This window comes from Elaeis guineensis, chromosome 13 (genome assembly GCF_000442705.2).
Source record: "Elaeis guineensis isolate ETL-2024a chromosome 13, EG11, whole genome shotgun sequence".
In the NCBI taxonomy this organism is placed as follows: Eukaryota; Viridiplantae; Streptophyta; class Magnoliopsida; order Arecales; family Arecaceae; genus Elaeis; species Elaeis guineensis.
Genome location: NC_026005.2, coordinates 15,330,462 through 15,350,953, shown reverse-complemented (window position 1 = coordinate 15,350,953; position 20,492 = coordinate 15,330,462). Strand labels below are relative to the sequence as shown.

At 37.2% G+C, this 20,492-nt stretch overlaps 2 protein-coding genes and 2 pseudogenes across 2 annotated transcripts; 2 read left to right on the top strand and 2 right to left on the bottom strand.

The window, feature by feature from the left end:
- Positions 1 to 357: 357 nt before the first annotated feature.
- On the top strand, positions 358 to 1,190 carry LOC105036486 (GCN5-related N-acetyltransferase 8-like; annotated as a pseudogene).
- Positions 1,191 to 1,201: 11 nt separating this feature from the next.
- Positions 1,202 to 5,323, top strand: LOC105037473 (protein NLP3-like; annotated as a pseudogene).
- Positions 5,324 to 8,817: 3,494 nt separating this feature from the next.
- Positions 8,818 to 10,664, bottom strand: LOC105056506 (rust resistance kinase Lr10-like). Its single transcript, XM_073248181.1, has 2 exons — positions 10,631 to 10,664; positions 8,818 to 10,081 (listed from the first exon to the last, which is right to left on the bottom strand). The coding sequence occupies exon 2, from the start codon at positions 9,975 to 9,977 to the stop codon at positions 9,009 to 9,011; it is 969 nt and encodes a 322-aa protein (XP_073104282.1). The 5' UTR covers positions 9,978 to 10,081; positions 10,631 to 10,664; the 3' UTR covers positions 8,818 to 9,008.
- Positions 10,665 to 12,684: 2,020 nt separating this feature from the next.
- LOC105056495 (rust resistance kinase Lr10) lies at positions 12,685 to 15,378 on the bottom strand. Its single transcript, XM_010938713.3, has 2 exons — positions 14,620 to 15,378; positions 12,685 to 12,988 (listed from the first exon to the last, which is right to left on the bottom strand). The coding sequence occupies exons 1-2, from the start codon at positions 15,338 to 15,340 to the stop codon at positions 12,942 to 12,944; spliced, it is 768 nt and encodes a 255-aa protein (XP_010937015.1). The 5' UTR covers positions 15,341 to 15,378; the 3' UTR covers positions 12,685 to 12,941.
- Between the last annotated feature and the right edge of the window lie 5,114 nt (positions 15,379 to 20,492).

Genomic DNA, 20,492 nt, shown 5'->3' with positions numbered 1-20,492 from the left:
GATTAATTGAATTGGCTACTGAGTTATTAAGTATGAGTAAATATTTATTATAAAATAGATTATAATAAAATTATCTATTTTTTATGTAATTTATATTTATATAATTTTTTTATATATAAATATTATCATATTAATTAATTCTTCTCACAAGTTGGTCGAACTGATTTTACTTGAAATTTATCAAACTTGAGTGACTACAATGCAAAATTTGATAGACATGAGGCCAATTCCCCTCCATTAAACTCAATATAGTATCTGTTGCTTAATACACACCTTCGGCCCTTTTACCAAAAAAAGGAAAAAAAACTCAATATAGCCTATGAAATTAGTTAGCTTTGATAGTTTTTGATGTCCCCAACAATATCCAAAAATATTAGTTAGAATGTTATTAATGGAGGGCCTTAACTGTACTTCGTTGTTCATGATCCCTAGCACCCACAACCCTGAGCAACCCACATCCCAAACCCCTTTCCTCAAAACCCTCGCGACTTCACCATGTTCTTCTCCTCCGCCGCCACCGCTGCCGCACCGGTTCAACCAGCCGCTGTGTGGGCTCGGATCCGTCTCGCCAACAGCCGGGACATCCCCCACATCCACCGTCTTATCCACCAGCTGGTGTTGTTCGAGAAGCTGACCCACCTCTTCTCCGCCATCAAGCCCTCCCTCTCCTCCACCCTCTTCCCCTCTCCCCAACCTCCAGGCTTCCTGTCCTTCACCGTGCTCATCCTCGAGCGCTCCCCGAATCTCTTCTCCAAAGGCGATGAAGAGCACAAGGACGCGGCGAACCCCTCTCTCTTCTGCCCGATTGTTCGGCGGGTGGAGCTGAAGTGCTGGAGGACCCGAAGGCGGTGGAGTTCGCGTCGCCGCGCGGCGGAGGGGCGGTGGGGTTCGTGCTGTGCTTCCCGAACTACTCAACCTTCCTGGCGAAGCTGGGGCTGTACGTGGATGATATATTTGTGAGGGCGGCGTGGCGGTGAAGGGGGCTTGGTCGAATGCTTCTGTCGGTGGTTGCGGCGCAGGCTGCGAAGATGGGGATGGGGAGGGTGGACTGGTGCGTGCTCGATTGGAACGTGAATGCGATTAGCTTCCATGAGGAGAGGGGGGTGGAGGTGCTGCTACAGTGGCGGATCTGCCGGCTTACTGGAGAGGCCCTTCAGCGTTATGGGGCGGAGGGTGGTGGCCGGAGTTAGAGCGAGTTAAGTTCCTAATTTTCTATCTTTTTTCCGCTACTTCCTTCTGAATATTGATTTTTTTTTTTTTTTTTTTGTTTTAAGAAAAGGAGCAGAGCAGTGATGGATTTGCCTTTCCTTTCTGTTTTTGTTTTCTAGGGTTCCTTCCCTCCCTTTTCCCATCTTCTGATGATTAGAAAATGCCTTTTTGTTCCTGTAAGCTAGGACTGGGTGGGTGTGTCCGATTGCCGTCATTTCTTTGGGATGTGCTTTCATAGACATTCCTGTTCTATGGGTGCTTTCATGCACATCCCAAGTCCCGTGATTTCATGTATGCATTTGTTTTTGTTGCTTCCAGAAAATTTGCTGGATTACATTTTGTTTCCTGCAAGTAGTTGAGCGACTAAGAGGATCTCATAGTGTGGATGCGTACTGCTGCTCTGCCTACCTTCAGGACACTGTATGGTATAATTGAAGTGGATATAGATGGTGATGAGATCATAATAGTACATCTTGTCAACAAGTACTATACTTACAGCTTTGAGGGGAAGAAAGAAAAAGATTGTTCTTACTACATCCAATTGGCTGGGAGGCAAAAATGGTTTCCTTGGGATGGCCTATATTGCCACTGGCACCTCCTTCATTCTGATCTGTCTTGTTTGCTTTGATTCATGTGAAATACCCAAAGTAAATTTCTACACTGGCATGATAGCATTCCTTTTAACATAATGACGTGTCTTGAAAGATTGCGTACTTTCAATATGTTGATAACAGCTGCATATCAGGATGATCTCTTCATTCCTATCCATTGTTTTTTCTTGTAATTTCTGTATCTCTGTTGTAATATGTTATGTTTGAAGCATTCGGTTTATCATGTCAATAACAAGTTGGTTTTGCAGCAGTGACTTTCTAACTAATGCAATTATGCTGTATAGCAATACATTAAGTCATAGTCTCCCCTTAAGGTTTAAGTATATGTTATCCTTTCTTATGATTTCTGTTTGCAAGCCCCGTGGTGATCCAACTTATTTGTCTTGGAACAAGAAAAGCAACGCCCGCTAATGTGAGATTTCTGGACCAATAATTTCAACCCTCATTCATATTTTTCTTCAATGACAAGTTTTATGATCGAAATCTAGGTTCCAGAACAGGTTAATTTCTTTGGCTACTCAGGTCTCAAACAATTTGATTTACTGTGCCACTGGGGTGGCTCACTGTCAGAATCCATTCAGTTTCATGTGGCTGATTGTTGGCTGGTGATCATCCAGATTAGCTACATATGGGGTCATTGATGCTTAGCATCCCAATTACAGACACTATCCCAATCAAAGTTATTGAGGAGAGTTTGCGAAAAGCTTTTCTTGACAAAGCTTGTATTTTTAAATAGGACAGACAGATATCAAGTGTAGAAGCTTTTGTTTTCTTGTTCTTTGATGTGCATGTTGGGGGGTGGATAGTGGATGATGAGCGACACCAAATTATCAAGAGAACAATGCTGTCTCTGTTATAACTGAAATTAGCTTATGGTAATTTCTGTAATTACATTAATTAAAAATGATTACATATTTAAAATTACTTAGGTGCTCAGAAAAGTAGTGTTTTAAATTTGACTATGTAATTTATAATTTAACAAAGTTCTATTTTTAAATTAGCAAGAAAATGAAGGAAGTACCTTTTTTTTTAATGTTGAGGATAGTTATGAACTGTTGGTACCAATCAAAATGTTATCTGGGTATCTCTATGATGAGGCATAAACATTCTTGACTTAAAAAGAAAGATAAGCCATGTTGTGGCCTCATTGTTGGCCCGTTCACTGAAGTGGACGATTTTTTGAAGGATGTCTAATTATGCTGTTTCCTTTTCCTTTTGACTCTCCTTTCAGTAACATAATTGCAGTAAATCTAAAAAGTTATGATTTTCTTGACCATCTGAATGTTTAGATGAGTCATAAATTTTTGCAACAGCAGCTTAAATTATTTCATTTGATTTCTTCTCAAGTACATGTTATTCTCTCTTTCCTGAACTAGATATGCAATGAGGGACGCCAAGCTGCTTTGGCTGAAATATTGAAAATCCTCACCATGGTCTGTGAAGAAAGTAAGTTGCCTTTGGCTCGGACATGGGTTCTTTGCAGACATGGTAGGATTCTTGCACATGGTGGTGGTTTGGAAAAGAATTGCTCCAGCTTTGATGGTACTTGCACGGGACAAGTCTGCATGTCAACAACTGATGTGGCATTTCATGTCATTGATGCTCACATGTGGGGATTCAGGGAGACGTGTGGAACATCATCTTCAAAAGGGACAAGGTGTCGCAGGTAGGGCATTCACATCATGGAGGCCATGTTTCTTTAAAGATATTACTCAGTTCTCCAAAATTGAGTATCCTCTGGTCCATTATGCTCAAATGTTTGGATTGGCCTGCTGTTTTGCTCTATGCTTACAGACTACTCAGACTGGACATGATGATTATGTATTCGAGTTCTTCCTGTCTCTTGACTGCAAGAATGTTGGTGAACAACTGGCATTGTCGTAGTCAATGACAACCATGATGGAAAAATGTTTTTGTATCCTAAAAGTTATCACTGATGTAGAACTACAAGAAGGATCATCTCTTGAAGTTATTGACATGCTTGAAATTGAGAGTCAAAAATCGATCGGAACCTAAACCAATCTGTATTTGAAGCCGTGAGAATGGTCTTCATACTTTCCTTGAATGTAATCCTGTTGAGGGCCTTAATGAGATGCAGAAAGAGAAGAATGCAATTCCTGAGTTGTCAGAACAACATTTCCTGACAGATGCTAATGATGAAAGGAATACAAAGATTGTTGTTGATTCAAGTGGTACTGGAACTCCTTGTTCTTCCTTGGTCAATAAAAATGATAGGCCACTTGAAAGGAGACAAGGTAAAGCTGAGAAAACAATTAGTCTAGAGGTTCTCCAACAGTATTTTGCTGGGAGCCTGAAAGATCCTGCAAAAGCCTTGGAGGGAAGCTTAAGCGTGCAACTGATGCCTCCAGTCTTTTTTATAAGCTCTTACTTAGCAGTATTTATGGATTTTAAATAATGTCATTAATGCAATGTGCCTTTACGAAATAATCATCGTTATTTTTTTCCTCCTCTGTTGTCTCAGTGCAATTCATGATGTACAATTGGCCTCTGCTTGTTTATCTTCTTACTCATATAACGGGAAGTCCTGGGATGTTGACTCAACCACTAGATTCAACTGTTTTCAAAATTTTAATTTTCTTAACATACAATAGTGAGTCTTTATAGAACCTCAATGCTCATCAACAATTTATGTAGGGTCACATACATTGCATGTGCATAATGCTAGTTTTCTGAAAATTCTACCTTTGTTTGTTGCACTTGCAATCTCAAAACAGATAATCATGTATTTTTCATTTTACATATGTTATGGTGGAGCATCATGTATCTGAAACTAGTTATTTTATGGTTTCACAGTTTGCATTACAACCATGAAACATATCTATAGGCACCATGGAATCTCCAGATGGCCATCTCGCAAGGTCCATAAGGTCAATCGCTCTCTTTCCAAATGGATCTTCTCTTCTATATGTTGCAGGTAACTTATGGATCTCTCTACATATCCTGTATCTTCGCTCCAATTTATTTGCTTCACAAGTTGGCTGCTTTAGTATTTCTCTTCTATAAGTTGTAGGAGCAATATCCATACTTGGAGGTCCTTCCGCATCCTACTCCTGCACAGTCAAACAGCTCTTCATTTCAGTCTAATTGGATACAGGAGCAATTTGAGGAGATGCTCAACAAATGGATGGAGGAGCGAGCGATGGTAGGGACAGTCAAGATAAAGACACGAGTTGTCGCTTAGATGATGGTTCAGATTTCTCACTTGTTTGAAGTTTAGACACATTCAAAGGGCATGGAGATGCCATCTTTAGGCCAATTTTCACATTCTCCTCATGATGATAATGATCCTCTAGTTGCTGATTGACTAGACATTTAATATTTTAGATTTAACATTTATATATATAATGCACTTTTATAAGTATGCGAAGAATTTTTAGTTATGGTATTTGATATATTTTAATGTAATTGATGGTAAACTTTAGATCTTAAATATGTGTAATTGGTTGAATAATAATGCGTGAATCTCAATATTTTGTTTTATTAAATTTGATATTCATTTAAGATTTATAAATTTTTGACAGATTTTTGATAGATTTCTTATCAGTAAATTTTGCGATGAATTATTTGTTAGTGGATGGAAAGAAATTTAAATACAATAGTGATAGATTTTTGATAGATATTCTGTCAAAATTTTTCTTATGGAAAATCTATTAGTATGAGTATCAAGTTGTAATTTTTTTTTTTGATGGATAGTTTGTCAAAAAATTTTTTGATGAATTATCTATCAAGAAATTCTATTACAATTATATTTTTTTGACAAAAAAAACATGCATTGGAGAATGTGGAAAGTATATTTCTAACAGATTATTTGTCACAAATCTATCAAAAAATTTTCTGATGGATACGATCTGTCATAAAAAAATTACTGATATGATTTTTCTGACAGATGAGAATCCATCAAAAAAATCTGTCAGAAATACATATTTTGATAGATTTTATGAATTTTTCTGATGAAATTGTTCATCCATGAAACATTTATTTCTACTAGTGTTTTCCTCTCTCTCTCTCCTTTTTCTCGTTTCTTCTCTCTCCCTATCTTCTCTACCTCCCTCTTCCTCTTTTTCCAACGTTGGTGGGCCAATTCGGTTGGATGCTCACTTATTCCCTCATCCTCTATTTCTCTATCTTCACTGGCCCATTTCAGTGGTGAGCTTGGGCATTTTCGGTTAGTAGTCGAGCTTCTTTCCCCCATCCTCTCTTTCTATCTCTTCATTGGTTTTTCTTGACGATTGATAAGGCCATTTTCGATTGGGAGTCGAGCCCCTTATCCTCTCTTTCCTATTGGACTTTTTATGGGTTATCACTGGCCTTTCTTGATGGTGGGTCAATCGTTGGAATTTGCACTTGATTTCTCACCTGCGGTATGGTTGGTCGGGCCCCCCCATTCCTCTCCGTTCTCTCTTCTCTGCTTCTTTCCTTCGGCTCTAAGGATCTCTATCTTCCTTGATTGGGAACTAAATCCTCCCCCCTCTCTCTCTCCTTCATCTTCTTTCCTTCCTCTAAGGTAGTCCATTTCTTTTGTCTCCAAGCGCTGGGATCAGGATGTTCGCCAGCCTTTCTCGATAGTGGGCCTGCCATTGGAAGCCCCTCTTCCTTCCCTCTCTCTCAACTTCTCATTCTTCCGGATGTCGAATGCTGGATGCCTTCTCTGTGCTTCTCTCCTTTTTTCCAATGCTATTGGTGTTGTGGCCGGCACCCACTCTTCTCCGATTGCTAGATTCGTGCTTTTTTTTGGTGCCGTGCCTAAATGAGTCATGAAAATTCTTCTCATTTCTCTCTCCTCTTTTCTCTCTCTTGCGTTGATTAAACCCCTTCGGCAGTTAACCATCTCCTCCATTCGAAAGTCTCTTTATCTTCTCTTTCGGAGTTTTGGTGTTATCAGCAATCCTCTCCTCTCTAGGTTGGCAGGTAGATCCAGCCATTAAACAGTTGTCAGACCTCCTTTTCTAGGCTGCAGACTGGGTTTAGATCTTCCTCTCTTCTCTTGAGGCAAGTTGAATCGATGATTTTCTTCTAATGGTTGGCAATGCTCTACCCCTGTCGGTAGCATGAAGGAGGTATCTTATTTTTGAAATTTAAATTTCAGAATTTAAAAATTAGTATTTTTATTTATATAGGGGAATTTGAATTTTAAATATTGATTGGATGCTAGGGGGAATTTGAAATTTAAATTTCAGTGGTGATGGGGGGCTCCTCTTTTCTTAAGGATCCTTTTGTACTTTATTTTTTCTTAATAAATTTGGATTGGTTTTTTTTTTTTTTTTTTTTAATAAATTTGGATTGATTTTCCTTCTCTTTTCATCAAAATAAACATGACATCATATAAAAAAATAAAAAAAGGGGAGCATGCCATCCCAGATCATGTTAAGGCAAGAGTTGCTTGGACAAGCAAAAGCGAAAGCTACACAGGTACAAATTTTTCAAAAATTTGATCTAAAGATAAAGAGGACAAACGGACAAAAGCCTAATCGAAACAAATATGTGTTTTGCCGGATTATTTAGTAAACTGCCATCCATTTATATAGAACTTCAATCTTTTTTTTTTTTTTTCTGATGAAATATAGAACTTCAATCTTGATGATATACAATAACACAAAGTGACATCCAGTTCGACCTCCTAGTTGGCGTACTGCAAATGGCTCATGGGACAGCTTTTGGGATCGGACTTGGATGCTAATCTGGATGAGGGGAAGGAGTGAGACCTGTTTGTCTTAAAATAGCATCTCTCTTGTCGAAGACATCTGTCTTCTCCGAGAGAAAATCAGAAGAAATTATTAGTGTGTGGTGCTGAAAGGTATCAACAGGGGGTTCCCTAAGACTACAGGCTGATGCATTAAAGATTGTGGCGCTCCTGTATCTTATCTACTCTAATTTTTCTTTTTACATCCTCAGGCAAAAAATTTCAATAACATGTTCCTGCCTAGGAAACCAACAAAGTAATGCCAGCAGGAAAATATAACACAATAAATTAGCATGCAAATTATAGTGTGATTCGCAGGACTCTGGATTGCCAGGAAGATGACTGGATAATGTGCAATCAAATCTAGAAACATTTTTATTTTTCTAGTTCGCTACTTTGCTTCTTTTCTTTGTTCCTTTTTCTTTTCCCTTTTTTTTTTTTTTTGAAAGAGAATGAAATTGAACAGGAAACAATGTTTGCAAGAAAATGTACATTTGTAAAGAATTTTGAAATAATTAAAATATCTCATGACAAGAAAGGCTACAGCATGTGCTAATCTCTTTCCTTCATTTGAACTAGGAATTAAATCATCCGAATCTGGGATCTAAAGGGCGAGATTAGGATGCAGCAACGGAAGAATCCATGACCTCGATCGGGATTGATGTGCATAGAAGCAGATGGGGTGGTTTCAACTTGGGCGACATGGAGGCTAGCTCATACCTGGCCTCAACGCCAGAGGCACCTTGGTGCTTGGAAAAATGGTCAATAATCTGCTGAATTTACATGGCTGGTTGAATTTTTTTTTTTTTTGTTCTTTGATGAGCATAAAAAATAATCTATACTTCATAATACTAAGCAACTGATGTTTTAAAAAGACTATAGAGGCAGAGAAATTTAGATATAATACTTTTAAGATTATTTAGATCAAAATATTTTGCAGAAAGTTTTTATTACTTCCTTGCTTCCCAAAAACATGCTTTACAGACAGCAATGAAAATATTCTGGCAAAAAAATATTCCAATTTTCTAGTGAATTTTATTTTATGTGAATCTATTTAACATGATTTTTATGGCACGATCATGTTTGAATTGGGCCCAAATCTTGTTAAGTCATCAGAATGCCTATGAACTCATTTTCTTGCAAAGGGGTTTCGGACTTTGAGTCTGACCAAGTTGGCAAATATATTACTGGCACTAGTTATAATTTTAGTGCATCTGTCACTAAATTTGAAACTTTTTATTACCCTCCATCGTTTTAAGGTTTTCTACTAGCTACTGTTCATCTCGAGGGACAATCAATTCTTTTATTAAATTATTTCTAGGCATTATTTATAAAAATCACTTACAGAAAGTCATGATAGTTAAGTAGAAGACTAGGAGTAAGATATGAAAAGTATAAATATAATATTTTACAGTATTGATAGGGTGGAACATTTATAGTATTCTGTGGTATGTCAACTGAGTCTTCTCTTGAAATCTGTATTTTGTTTACACGCCATTCTTTTGGCCAGTGGAGGAGACGAAAGGCGTGGGAGGTATCTCCAAGCTCTCCAAATTTTCCATCAGCATGTGAATCACTTTTGTCATGGAGGGCCGATCCATTGGATTCCACTGTATGCACCACAATGCTATTATAGCAAGCTTTTTGGCGATATCTTCTTCAACTCCGTTCCTCTGCATCACCAATCCTAGATCATGACCTTGTACTATCTGGCCATATACCCACTCTGGAAAATATATCTCGCTTGTTTTCTCGATTTCAGGATCAACATTCTTTCTCCCACCCACCATTTCCAGCACCAACATTCCAAAACTATAGACATCTGATTTATAAGACACTGTTCCAAAATTTCTACAATAGATCTCGGGTGCAATGTAGCCCATTGTTCCCCTCGCAGCAGTCATCGTGATAATACTCTGGTCTCTTGAGCATAGCTTTGCAAGGCCAAAATCTGAAATCTTTGGATTAAAGTTATGGTCCAATAAAATATTGTGAGGTTTGATGTCAAAATGTAGGATGCGCTGACTGCATCCCTGGTGCAAATACTCGATACCCTGAGCAATCCCAATAGCGATCTCTTGCAGCTTTTTGATGTCCAATGGTTGATGATCTGTTTTGTTTCTTTTATCAAAAATATACTTCTCTAGTGACTCATTTGGCATAAATTCATAAATAAGTGCACGCCATGTTCCTTCTGAACAAAATCCCAAAAGACGAACCACATTTGCATGGTGGATTCTTCCAACTGTGGCTACTTCATTGATGAAGTCTTCTCCCTCCCCTTTAGATTTTATCAGCGTCTTAACTGCCACTGGAATCCCATTTGGTAGCTCTCCTTTATACACGGTTCCAAATCCACCTTGGCCTAATTTATGCTTAAAATGCTTTGTCATCTTTTTAACATCAGCAAATGAGTATCGCGTGGGTTTTGTGGCCCTGTAGGTTGCAAGAAACATTTCTACCTTTAAACGTACTTCTTTTTCCTTGTCAGATTTTCTAAAGATGTAGACTAGACTGAATGCCACCGACACAAGTACGACAAATGCACCAAGAGATAAGCCTGAAGCAAAACAATGCAGTAGTTAGCACAATTTGTCCTGCCACACTCAGTTGCAAGAGGAAAAAATGGTAAAATTATTGTTATATATCATCGAGAAGGCCTCTCATCCTCATATGCGACCAAGTCCGGCTGCAGTTTTTACCAATGTCATGCAGTTCCTCCTAAGAGTCACTCCATCTCGAATACTTAAAAAAGTCACATGGAAATTTTATAGGTGAGGTCTAATGAATAAACTGTTTATACCATGCCCTTCTTTTTACTTTATTTTTTTTATTTTTTATAAAAAGGGAGGGAGTTATCCCCCTTCCACCCAATTTTATGAAGGAATAAATTTATGATATTGGAAAGAAGAGAAGAGGAGGTAGGAAGGATAAAAGAGAGAGAACAAATTAGGTTGGGGGTGCAAGAGAGAATGCTCTACTGAGAATTTCCGGAGAAAGCCACGTCTTGACTGTTTTGTTGGTCATCTATCATTAAATGTTATGTTAGATGACTGGTTCAGTGGAGTGCTTTCCTACGAAAGTCTGTTAAGAGTTTACAGGGACTCACCTATGATGAGGTTGACGTTTGAAGGATCTGCACCAGCAGAAAATTAAGATTAACAGATAACATGAATTAGTTGGATGTAAAACAATAGATATGTTTAAATTAGTTAAAACAAGATAGATTATCTCATTAGCATTGGTTGACCTAGTTATGAGATGCATATATATATATAGGGAAATTATGTGAGCACTATAGATATAAATTCCGATATAAATGAATCCACATGGATATAAATTCCGATAAATATAACTTTTGAGAAGTGGGAGGGAGTGAAACTCTCCCCCCAAAATTTTATTAAAAAAGCAATTACCGAGTGTGCCTTGCGGGAACGTAAGAAGTTCCCACAGGAAACAAAGTGTCAAATAAAATAGAAAAGAGGATGGATCAAGGGATGAAAGAACCAATTAAACAGAAATACTAGCCATCAGTTGGAATATAACTAATACCCGCATTTTATGGTTTTACCTATATTTCAAAGAATTCTTCCAAATAAGCAAAAGCCAAAATTGTGATGTCTTAGCAGTCAAAATATGATGTGTCTATGAAACTAAAAACTATGATCTAAACTGAAAACAGAAAAGCATCAATTCCATGATAGAACCCAAACTCTGTAGCAGGGCGTTTGTGAAGCTCCCACTTGTGTCCACAAGTCTCGGCAATGTTGTAGCCCATCCTGCGCATCTCATGCATCATATTTCATTTTGAAGAGAATACAAACGGTGAAGAAGGGTCATTCAAGAGTACAACTAATTTAGCTGATTGGATTTACCCATATTGGCGGTTGGAATATGGTTGAAAGAAGAGATGTGAGGTTTATATGCCTATTAAATGTCTCGTGTCTATTTTTAGCCATATTTTATGGAATTTGTTTCCATTAAACAAGTCTTGTTGATTAATAAAACATGCAAAAGTCAAAATGTGATTCACGAGAGTTCTTCTTTTCTTTTTCTTTGATTTTTTACTTTTAAACAATGTGATTCACGAGAGTTCTTCTTTTCTTTTTCTTTGATTTTTTACTTTTGATTTGAACCCCTAAACCTTAACCAAGAGCAAGTTCTTAAGAGAGTGGTGCCGACCAGCTGAGACAAGGTGGGTTGAGTTGTGAAATATTGATGGCCTACTTAGTGTAGTTTTTAGGAGTTGCTAGCATAGACCATGCAATGAAGAGTAGTAAAAATCATTGCATATTCCAGTGTTGTTAAGAGTTATGCCAACGAAGTCATGTTAGTTTTAGGACTGGTTGAGTCCATTGATAATTATACCGGCATCTAAATAGAAAAGCATGTAAAGACTCAACCCAAGAGATTAGCATATAAAAGGTTTGGCTCGCCATTTGTGGCTAGTGCCACCCGAGTGTGAATAGTAATGACAGGTTGCACGCATGATGCATGTCCTCACATTACCGTGCATGTGTGGTAGCATTCACCACCTTAATGAATAAGCTTAATGTTGATAACATGCTCTTCTTTTTGCTTTTTTTTTTTTTATTATTTTTTTTTATTTTTATGATAGTGAGGGAGAGTTATCTCATTCCCATTAAGGATGAAAGTGGTATGGATATTATCTGTCCGAATTTGTTTCCATATCCGAATCAATCCGAATATGGACAATAATTTGAGAATTCGACTAATATCTGCATCCGTATCTATATCCGTAAAAAAAAAATTGATATAAATATCGATGGACAACTATCTAATTTGTATCAGAATATCCGAATCTACATATAACCCTATATAATTTTATATAATATTTATTAATTTTTTTAAAAAAATATACAACCATATAAATATATTATTAACTTGATTTATCATCTAATTAGTAATATCTTTGACTTGTAGTTATAAAATTTAATTATTTAAGTTATATCTGTCATTATATGCATACTTGCAAATTTCGAATTATATCCCTATTCGTTTAAAACAAATATGGATATGAATTTTTGCAGACAAATAATATTTGTATCTATATTTGTATTCATCAGACAAAACAAATATGGATATGGATATGCTAATATTCGATCTGTATCTGATCTGATTTTAGCCCTAATTCCCATCCAATTTTATGAAGAAATAAATATAGGATGTAGAAAGGAAGACAGAAGTGGTAGGAAGGACAATAGGGAGAATACTAATTAGATTACATACCAGTAAGATTGAATAAATCATTAAACTACATTCCATAGCAGAGACAATGCTCTACTTAGAATTCTCCAGTCAAGCTGAATCCTTGACTGGTTTATCTGTCAGGTATCATTAAATTCTATCTTATATGACTAGTTCAGCTGAGTGCTTTTTTATACAAATTTGCAAATAGTTTACAGGGACTCACCTGCAGTGTGATTCTTGTTTGAAGAATCTAAACCTGCACAAAAGATTGACAGATAAGATGAATTTGTTTGGATGTTAAATTATAGAGATGTTTAAATTAGTTAAAACAATATAGAAGAAAAGAATGATCTGATTAACATTGAATGCAATATGAGAAGCATATAAATATAGGAAAATTATATGAAGTTCTTCAGAGCTTTCGCACACAATCAGCACAAGTCGGATAAAAGGTCATCCAAGAGTATAGCTTGCACAAACCCCTAATGATGTAGGTTCCAATTCGTTGGAATATAAGAAATACCTACTACTAAGTGCCATGAGGATTATTTATGATTTTGCCTGGATTTGAAAGAATACTTTCAAATAAGCAAATGCCAAGATATGATTTTTTGAGTAGCCGAAACATAATTTATGGATGAAATGAAATAACTTGAAGACAAATAAGCATAAATTCCACTACATAACCCAAACTCCATAGTAGAGTATTAGTGGAAGCTCTCGCATTTCCACAATTATCGGCAATGTTGTATCCTATCACGTGCACATGTATCACATTTTGTTTGAAATTAACATGAAATAGAAAGTTTTGGAGTTATTTAGGCAAGGACTACAAGGGGTGAAGAAGGGTCATTCATGGGTATTACTAAATATGACAGAAAGAAGAGATGCGGTCTTTATGTGCCTATTAAATGTCATCGGACTTGTTACCAAAAAAAAAAAAAAATGTCATGGGACTACTTTTAGCCATATTTTAAGGAATTCATTTTAAATAAGCAAAAATATTGTTTTAAAATGCGATTTGTGAGATTTCTTCTTTTTTTTTTTTTTTTGATAAATTTTTTTGTATTTTTCTTTAAATTTTTATTTTTTAATAAATAAATAATTTAATTCTTCGTGACCCTTGTTCTCGCTAACGCTAAAATCTCATCTCCTGAGGACTAGCACTTAGAGGAGTCATGCCAAAACGGTTGAGACAAAGCTAATTGACTTGTTAAATAATTAATGCACACATTTTGTTGATCATGCTCAATTTTTGCATGATGGGTGGTGGATTTATAGCATACTTAATTTTGATTTTGGACTTGTTGTCAGCATGGACTATGCAATATTAAAGAGTACTGAAAATCATTGCATATTCCAACCATGTTAAAAGTAATACGGATAGAAACTATTTTAGTTTGAGAATTGGTTGAGTCGTATTAGTAATACAAAGTGCCGTCCCCTGGTCCGAGCCCAGTCTGACCTGCCCGATAAGCAGGCCTAGATCTAAGTTTATATAGTTTATTCTTGGATGAGCGAGATCATGTAATTTTCTATATCCAAATGCTTTTAGGATCTTATGATCTTAGTTTCTGTCAAATCGGAAGAATTCTTCCTCCCCTTTTAACTCATTCCAGTGGTAAGTGAATGTCTAACATATCCACGCGTAATTAGACCGGCATCCAAATAGCCGAGCGTAAACAGAGACCAAAGGGACTAGCAATTGGAAAAAATATGGCTCGCCACCGGTGGCGAGTGCCACCTGAGTGTGAATGGTGATGGCCCGGTGCGAGTATGATGGACACCCTGGCATCGCCGTAGCTCACCACCGTGGGTTAAACTGCTTCCGGCTTCCCTAGCTAGCAAATAACTATCCACACAGAAGGAAGGAATATGGAAGCTCACCAGGCTGTTCGGGAAAGCTGCAGGAAGCTTGGTTTATTGTCCAGTCAAATTTGCAACGTCCTCCCGCACTTTCGCAGTAGCTGCATGTGTAGCCGATCTCAGGAAGGTCCCACTGAAGCATCACCTCTCCCCTTTGCACACTTGTTCCCCATCCTGGAATCACAAGATTATTTGAAACCACCACACAATCCGAAGGTAGCAGGACCACAGGCATGTCGACTTCAGCCAGATAAACAAAATGGTCGGCACTGCTCAAGCATGAGACCGGTCCCACGTCATACGCCTCTCTTAAGGTCCGGCTCCCGTAATTCCATGCTTTTGAACAGTTCACCAAACTGGCCGATGCCACAAGAGGTTTGTAAACTGTCGTGGTGAGGCTGGCGGAGCTGAAGTTTTGCAGCTGGCAGCCAGACCACGGGTCTCCAAGCCTGATCGTTATGAAGGATTCTACGTAGTCGATGTCAATCACCTTATGGGAGCCCCAGTCGGGTAGTGAGAGGAGGGTTTCGTTTCCCCAGCACGAGAGAACGAGGCCCGGGGCACCACAGTGTGATGGACTGGATTCTACTCGGAAAGGGTATCTGACATCTAGGCCTCCTTTTCCACAGTTGGAAGGAGGGCAAGCTGTGAAAAAATCTTCTTCTTTATAGCCCAGTGTCATCTTGCTTCTGGCTTGGAAGAGTAGAAGAAAGATCGCACTGAGGAGCCCGGACACCGCCATGAACGAGCATAAGTGAGAACTTTCAGCTCCAGAAGAGATCTGATCGTTTCTGAGTTTTTCCTTACGGCTTTATGGGAACTGAAATTATTATGCCATCATTGACCACAGCCAGATTTGACTAGTAAGTGATTGACCTGGTCATCGATCCACTGAAATGCGCGTAACCAGTGAGTCTTATCGCAACTGAAAACAAATTTATCTTTACAATATTGGAAGTATTTCCAGTATATATCAACATATATATATACGCGCTGCTTACACCAGCGTCATCCAAACCAAGTACTCACAGGAGCCCTCTACATGATAAAGTGATTATATATAAACTTCAGCGGCTAAAAATATAATAGAGAGGCAAAAAGAAAAAGAAAGAAAGAAAGAAGGGAGGGGGACAGAAACGGGACTCGTGCAGCTTGTAAATTGAGATTTTACTGTTAACTTTATGTTTTTTCAATAATGAGCTGTATTACAGATGCATGCTTACACTTAAACATATTCTCTCGGTATCGATGCTAATGGCATCTTTTTTTGAATAGAAACGATGCTCATATCACCAAACTACAAAAGGTAGATATCCATAGAAAAGTTTGAAGCCCAAACTATTTGGTTGTCCAAACTATGCCCGAAATTTTCTACTTGAAGCAATAAAGAGTGATGCAATAAATTTATCAAAGAAGGAACATGATCGAATTTCCCTTGTATGAATTGACGAACGTTCCATGTACAAATCCACATCAGTGTGTCTTTTTTGTGCTATCTGATTTTTTTTTGAGGAAATTTGTCGTCGCATCTGATTATTGAATATAGAAATGCTCTCTTATTGTTTTATACATGGAAATTTGTGCTATCTGATTCTTGAATATAGAAACGCTCTCTTATTGTTTTATACATGGAAATTTGTGCTATCTGATTATTGAGTACAGAAATTTGGCCCACCCTCCCTGCAGCTAAATGCATCTTTCTTATTGTTTTGCTTCTTTTTCCCATTCATCAATGTGACCGTAAGCTGAAATTTTCTGTTGTTGGGCTCTATTGAGAGCTCTGTTATAGAGCATTTTGTATTCCTTAATTGAATAAAATGGGGGTATAGCTTCCTGCTACCTCTTGTTCGCATCATTTAAAAAAAAAAAAAAAAAAAGGGAAATGCTCTGACTCCATTCTCACATCAAGGTAATGGAAGACATTCACTATAGTTCTTTATTTGTTTGTGTGATAGCCCAGCCAGCCCAAACAAAAAAAAAAAAAAAAAAAAATGATGAAGACTCCCACAGGGAGTCTTCTTCTCCCGACCGGCTCCTAATCGGAGTCGGAAACCTCACCGGAGAGGAGTCAAACTCCTCTCCTTTGGTTCTATTTAAAGGGGAGACCCTTCTCCCTTCTTCCTACCAAAGAATCCCGGGGCAAAACGGCGGCAATCGCCGGAAATTTTCTCACGGAAACCCGTCCTTGTGCCATCCAATTTCTCGCCGGAAAAGCCTCGCCGGCGTCGGAGGTAAGCTTCCTCCCCTTCCTCTCTCCTCCCCCTTCCTTCCCGTGCCGATGTGCACGCTCGCCGGCGACCGAAGTCGCCGGATTTTGTTGCGGAAGAATCTTCTTTTTTGTCGTTTTTCCGTCGCCGGTGGTCACCGTTGACCACCGGTTTGGCCTTCTCTTGCCGCGGATCGTCTCTCCTCTTGCCGACGGTCGCCCCACGCCGGCTACGTCGTCGGCCGGCCATCCAACGAGGGGACCTCAAGGTCCCCTGTTTCAGCCCAAAATAAGTCCACAGGAAGAAGAAAAGAAAAAGAAGAAGAAGAAGAAGAAGAAGGAAAAGAAAAAGAAAAAGAAAAGAAGAAGAAGGAAAAGGAAAGAAAAAGAAAAGAAAAAGAAGAAAAAGAAAAGAAAAAGGAAAAGAAAAAAAAAAGTAAGAAAAAAATAATATGATAATAATATAATAATAATAAATAGGATTTTTTCCTCTCTCTTCCGTGAAGAAAAAGAAAAAAAAAAGAGAGAGAGAGAAAAAAAAGAAAAGAAAAATCATTAAATTAATTAATAAATAATGATATAAATAATAAAATATGAGAAAGAGAGTTTCTCTCTCTTCCCTCTCTCTCTTCAGCCTGAACTAGTATTTTCTCTCTCTAAAATTAGACTTTCTCTCTCTACTTTCTCTCTCTAAAATCTTCTCTTTAGATTATTTCTCTCTCTTAAGATTTTTAATTTTGAGAAGAATGATGATGAATTTAAATGATTCTCGTAATGGATTTTTGATCTGTGATCGTCGGACGATACACCGACATCCACTTTGATCAGATCAGGTATTTTTAGATTTTATTTCTCATGATCTTATTGAATTATCCACACGATAATTTTAGCATGATTTGATCTGATCGATCAAAATTTGTTGAATCATATTGTCTGAAGAATTCAAGATGAGTTTTCTCTCTCTAGAATTTTCTCTTTCTAAAATTTTCTCTCTCTAAAATATTCTCTCTCTTGATTGATTCTCTCTCTAAAAAAAAAGGTTAGTGAACGAAGATATTTCTTTTAATAAGTCTGATATGATTTTAATGAAGAACCATGATCTATGATTGTCAGACAGTGTACTGGCACCCACCTTAATCAGACCATAAATCTTTAGATTTGATCATCCATGATCCCGATCTAGCCATGACTTGATTTGATCATGTTGATTTCACCAATTGAAATATTGGATCAATCGTAATGTTGGATTGTGTCACCTGATCAGTTCGAATTGTACCTCATGAATTCTCTCTCCTCTAATTTTCTCTCTCTACTTGATTTTATAAAATCGATGAAGAAACCTCAGTCCTATCACTTCGAATCCGATTTGATCTGATAGTCAAACTTTGGATCGTTTAGGTCCTAATTAGATTTTGATTAGATGAAATTAGATGATCGGACCCAATCTAAATCGTTGAAATATGGTATTCGTATTCTTTCTAATTATTGAAATTGATTCTGTATAGGATTGTGGATGTTTGATCATGGGATATCGCGATATGATCTACGAATAGAATTTTTGGAAGAAAATTTATAGAATTATGTGGATTTATTGGAATGCGTTCGAGGTAAGTAATGTTTCACTTTTTCTAGATTTATCGACAAATTATAATGTATTCTTCTGACATGATTTGTGAAATGATGCATGAATTGGATGAATGGTATTTTGTTATGAAAATATCTTATTTGAAATGTTATGATGAAGCATGATTGAATATATTGATTTCATGATGCATTATATTGATTGATTTCGATACTACATGATTATATGTTTTATTATCGAGATTAGAATATGAAACATGATTTATGAAGAATTATGATATAAGAAACAATAAGAATTGACAACCTGACTATGTAAAGGACCCTGCCAATGGGGGCATGTATGTTGGCAATTGATTGTCCTGAGGGTTTATGTCGCCAGCGAGACCAGCGACATGTCGTCAGAGAGACCAGCGACAAACCGCCAGTGAGACCAGTGGTTCCAAAGGACATGGCTGCCAGATGATTCGCAGCCTACCGCAAGCAGATATGCGGTATTATGACCCTGCCACAGGGAAAATGTGGTCATAGCTCATGGTTGACGAAAAGAAATTGAAGAACAAAAGAAATTGAAATTTGGAAAGAAACTTGAATTTTTGAAAAAGAAATGAATTTGGCATGAATTATGTTGCATAATTGAAATTGATTTCGAATTGATGAACTCTATATGCTTATTTTTTATAAATGATGATTTACTTAAATGCCTGATGAAATCTGTTGAAAAGTGATCATTGCTTACTGGGCTATTTAGCTCGTGATAAGTTTTATATTTTTCTTACAGATTCAGAAAATTAGCATGATGCAGAATTTCGGTTGGGAGAGCGATTAGAGATGGAGTTAGTTCATTGATTTAGGATTTTTCTCAGAATGGATTCAAGATTTTTAGTTTTGTTTTTTTTAGTGCTGACTTTGTCAGACAGTTATTTTCTTTTGAACTCTGAGTTTTGATTTGTTATTTGAACTAAGTTTTGATTATTAAATACAGAAAAATTTATTTAACTGTTTGTGAAGATATCATGATGAGATGCCTTGCATGCTTATGGAAAAGGTATTCTATAAGTATGCGGTGGTTGCCATGACCCTCGATTCAAATCTCGGGTCGGGGGCGTGAAAATTAAAAATGGTATCAGAGCATAAGTGGATGAATTATGAAACATAGAATCAGATATAGAATGGGTGTAAGTGGATAGACACCAAGGACATTATAGTGTAGATCTTTGATGATTGTAGTGGGAGAAATATTTATAAATTTTGATTAAACATTGAGATTATGTATAAAAGGATCGCAAAAGATTATAACATATGGAGTTTGAAATATGATGGATGATCTATTGATCATGATATGATTAGTTAGATCTTGATCGAAAGTAATCACAAAAGGATTGACATAAAATTTTATTATGCATTATGGTTATTAATTTGATCATTGGTTATTCAAGTGAATCGTAAGTTCAAATTCGATATGAAAATAATACTATGATATTACTTCTAGTTGAGAAGTTGACTATTATTGGCAAGATAAAGATTTGATAATAAAATGTTATTCCAGAATGGACTAAGAAAGTTTTTTTTATGATGCTTGATTGGAATATTTATCGAAATTGAATTTGATATGTGGATTATATATAAAGTCTAATACTGAAGAAGAAGAGAAACGAAAGCACAGAACAGATGGATGAAACTTGGTGTGTGCCCATAATGGGATGGAGAGCAAGCTTCTTCCCCGCAGCCGAAATGGTTGGAAATGAGGCGAGCACAAGCATGTGTAAACAAGAAGAAGAATAAAGATCCGCACCCGTCAAACTGACATCATTGGAAAAATTCCGAGCTCCTAGTTGATGGGGACGTAGGGAGCAACTGAAACCAGACATTTGGTAGCAACGGTGGCAATAGATGCCCAGAGGAGACTAACAGGCCAAGGGTGGTAGACTTCTGATAATGTGTTTTTTTTTTTTTTTTGGTAAGTCGAACTATGAAATAATACGAGTGTAAATATATCCGTGATAATTAGAAAACAAAAAGTTTAAAAATTGAGGAGGGAGACACGTAAGAATTCGGAAAGATAGTTCCAGTAGATAATGTTTTTCCACACTGGAACAATTGTGCTTCA

What these genes read in the sequence shown, in the direction of transcription:
- LOC105056506 (XM_073248181.1), bottom strand. Translation starts at nt 9,977, where the DNA reads ATGTTTCTTGCAACCTACAGGGCCACAAAACCCACGCGATACTCATTT.
- LOC105056495 (XM_010938713.3), bottom strand. Translation starts at nt 15,340, where the DNA reads ATGGCGGTGTCCGGGCTCCTCAGTGCGATCTTTCTTCTACTCTTCCAA. An exon ending in CAGCTTTCCCGAACAGCCTG is followed by an intron (nt 12,989 to 14,619) that starts GTGAGCTTCCAT and finishes TCTTTTGTGCAG; the next exon opens with GTTTAGATTCTTCAAACAAG.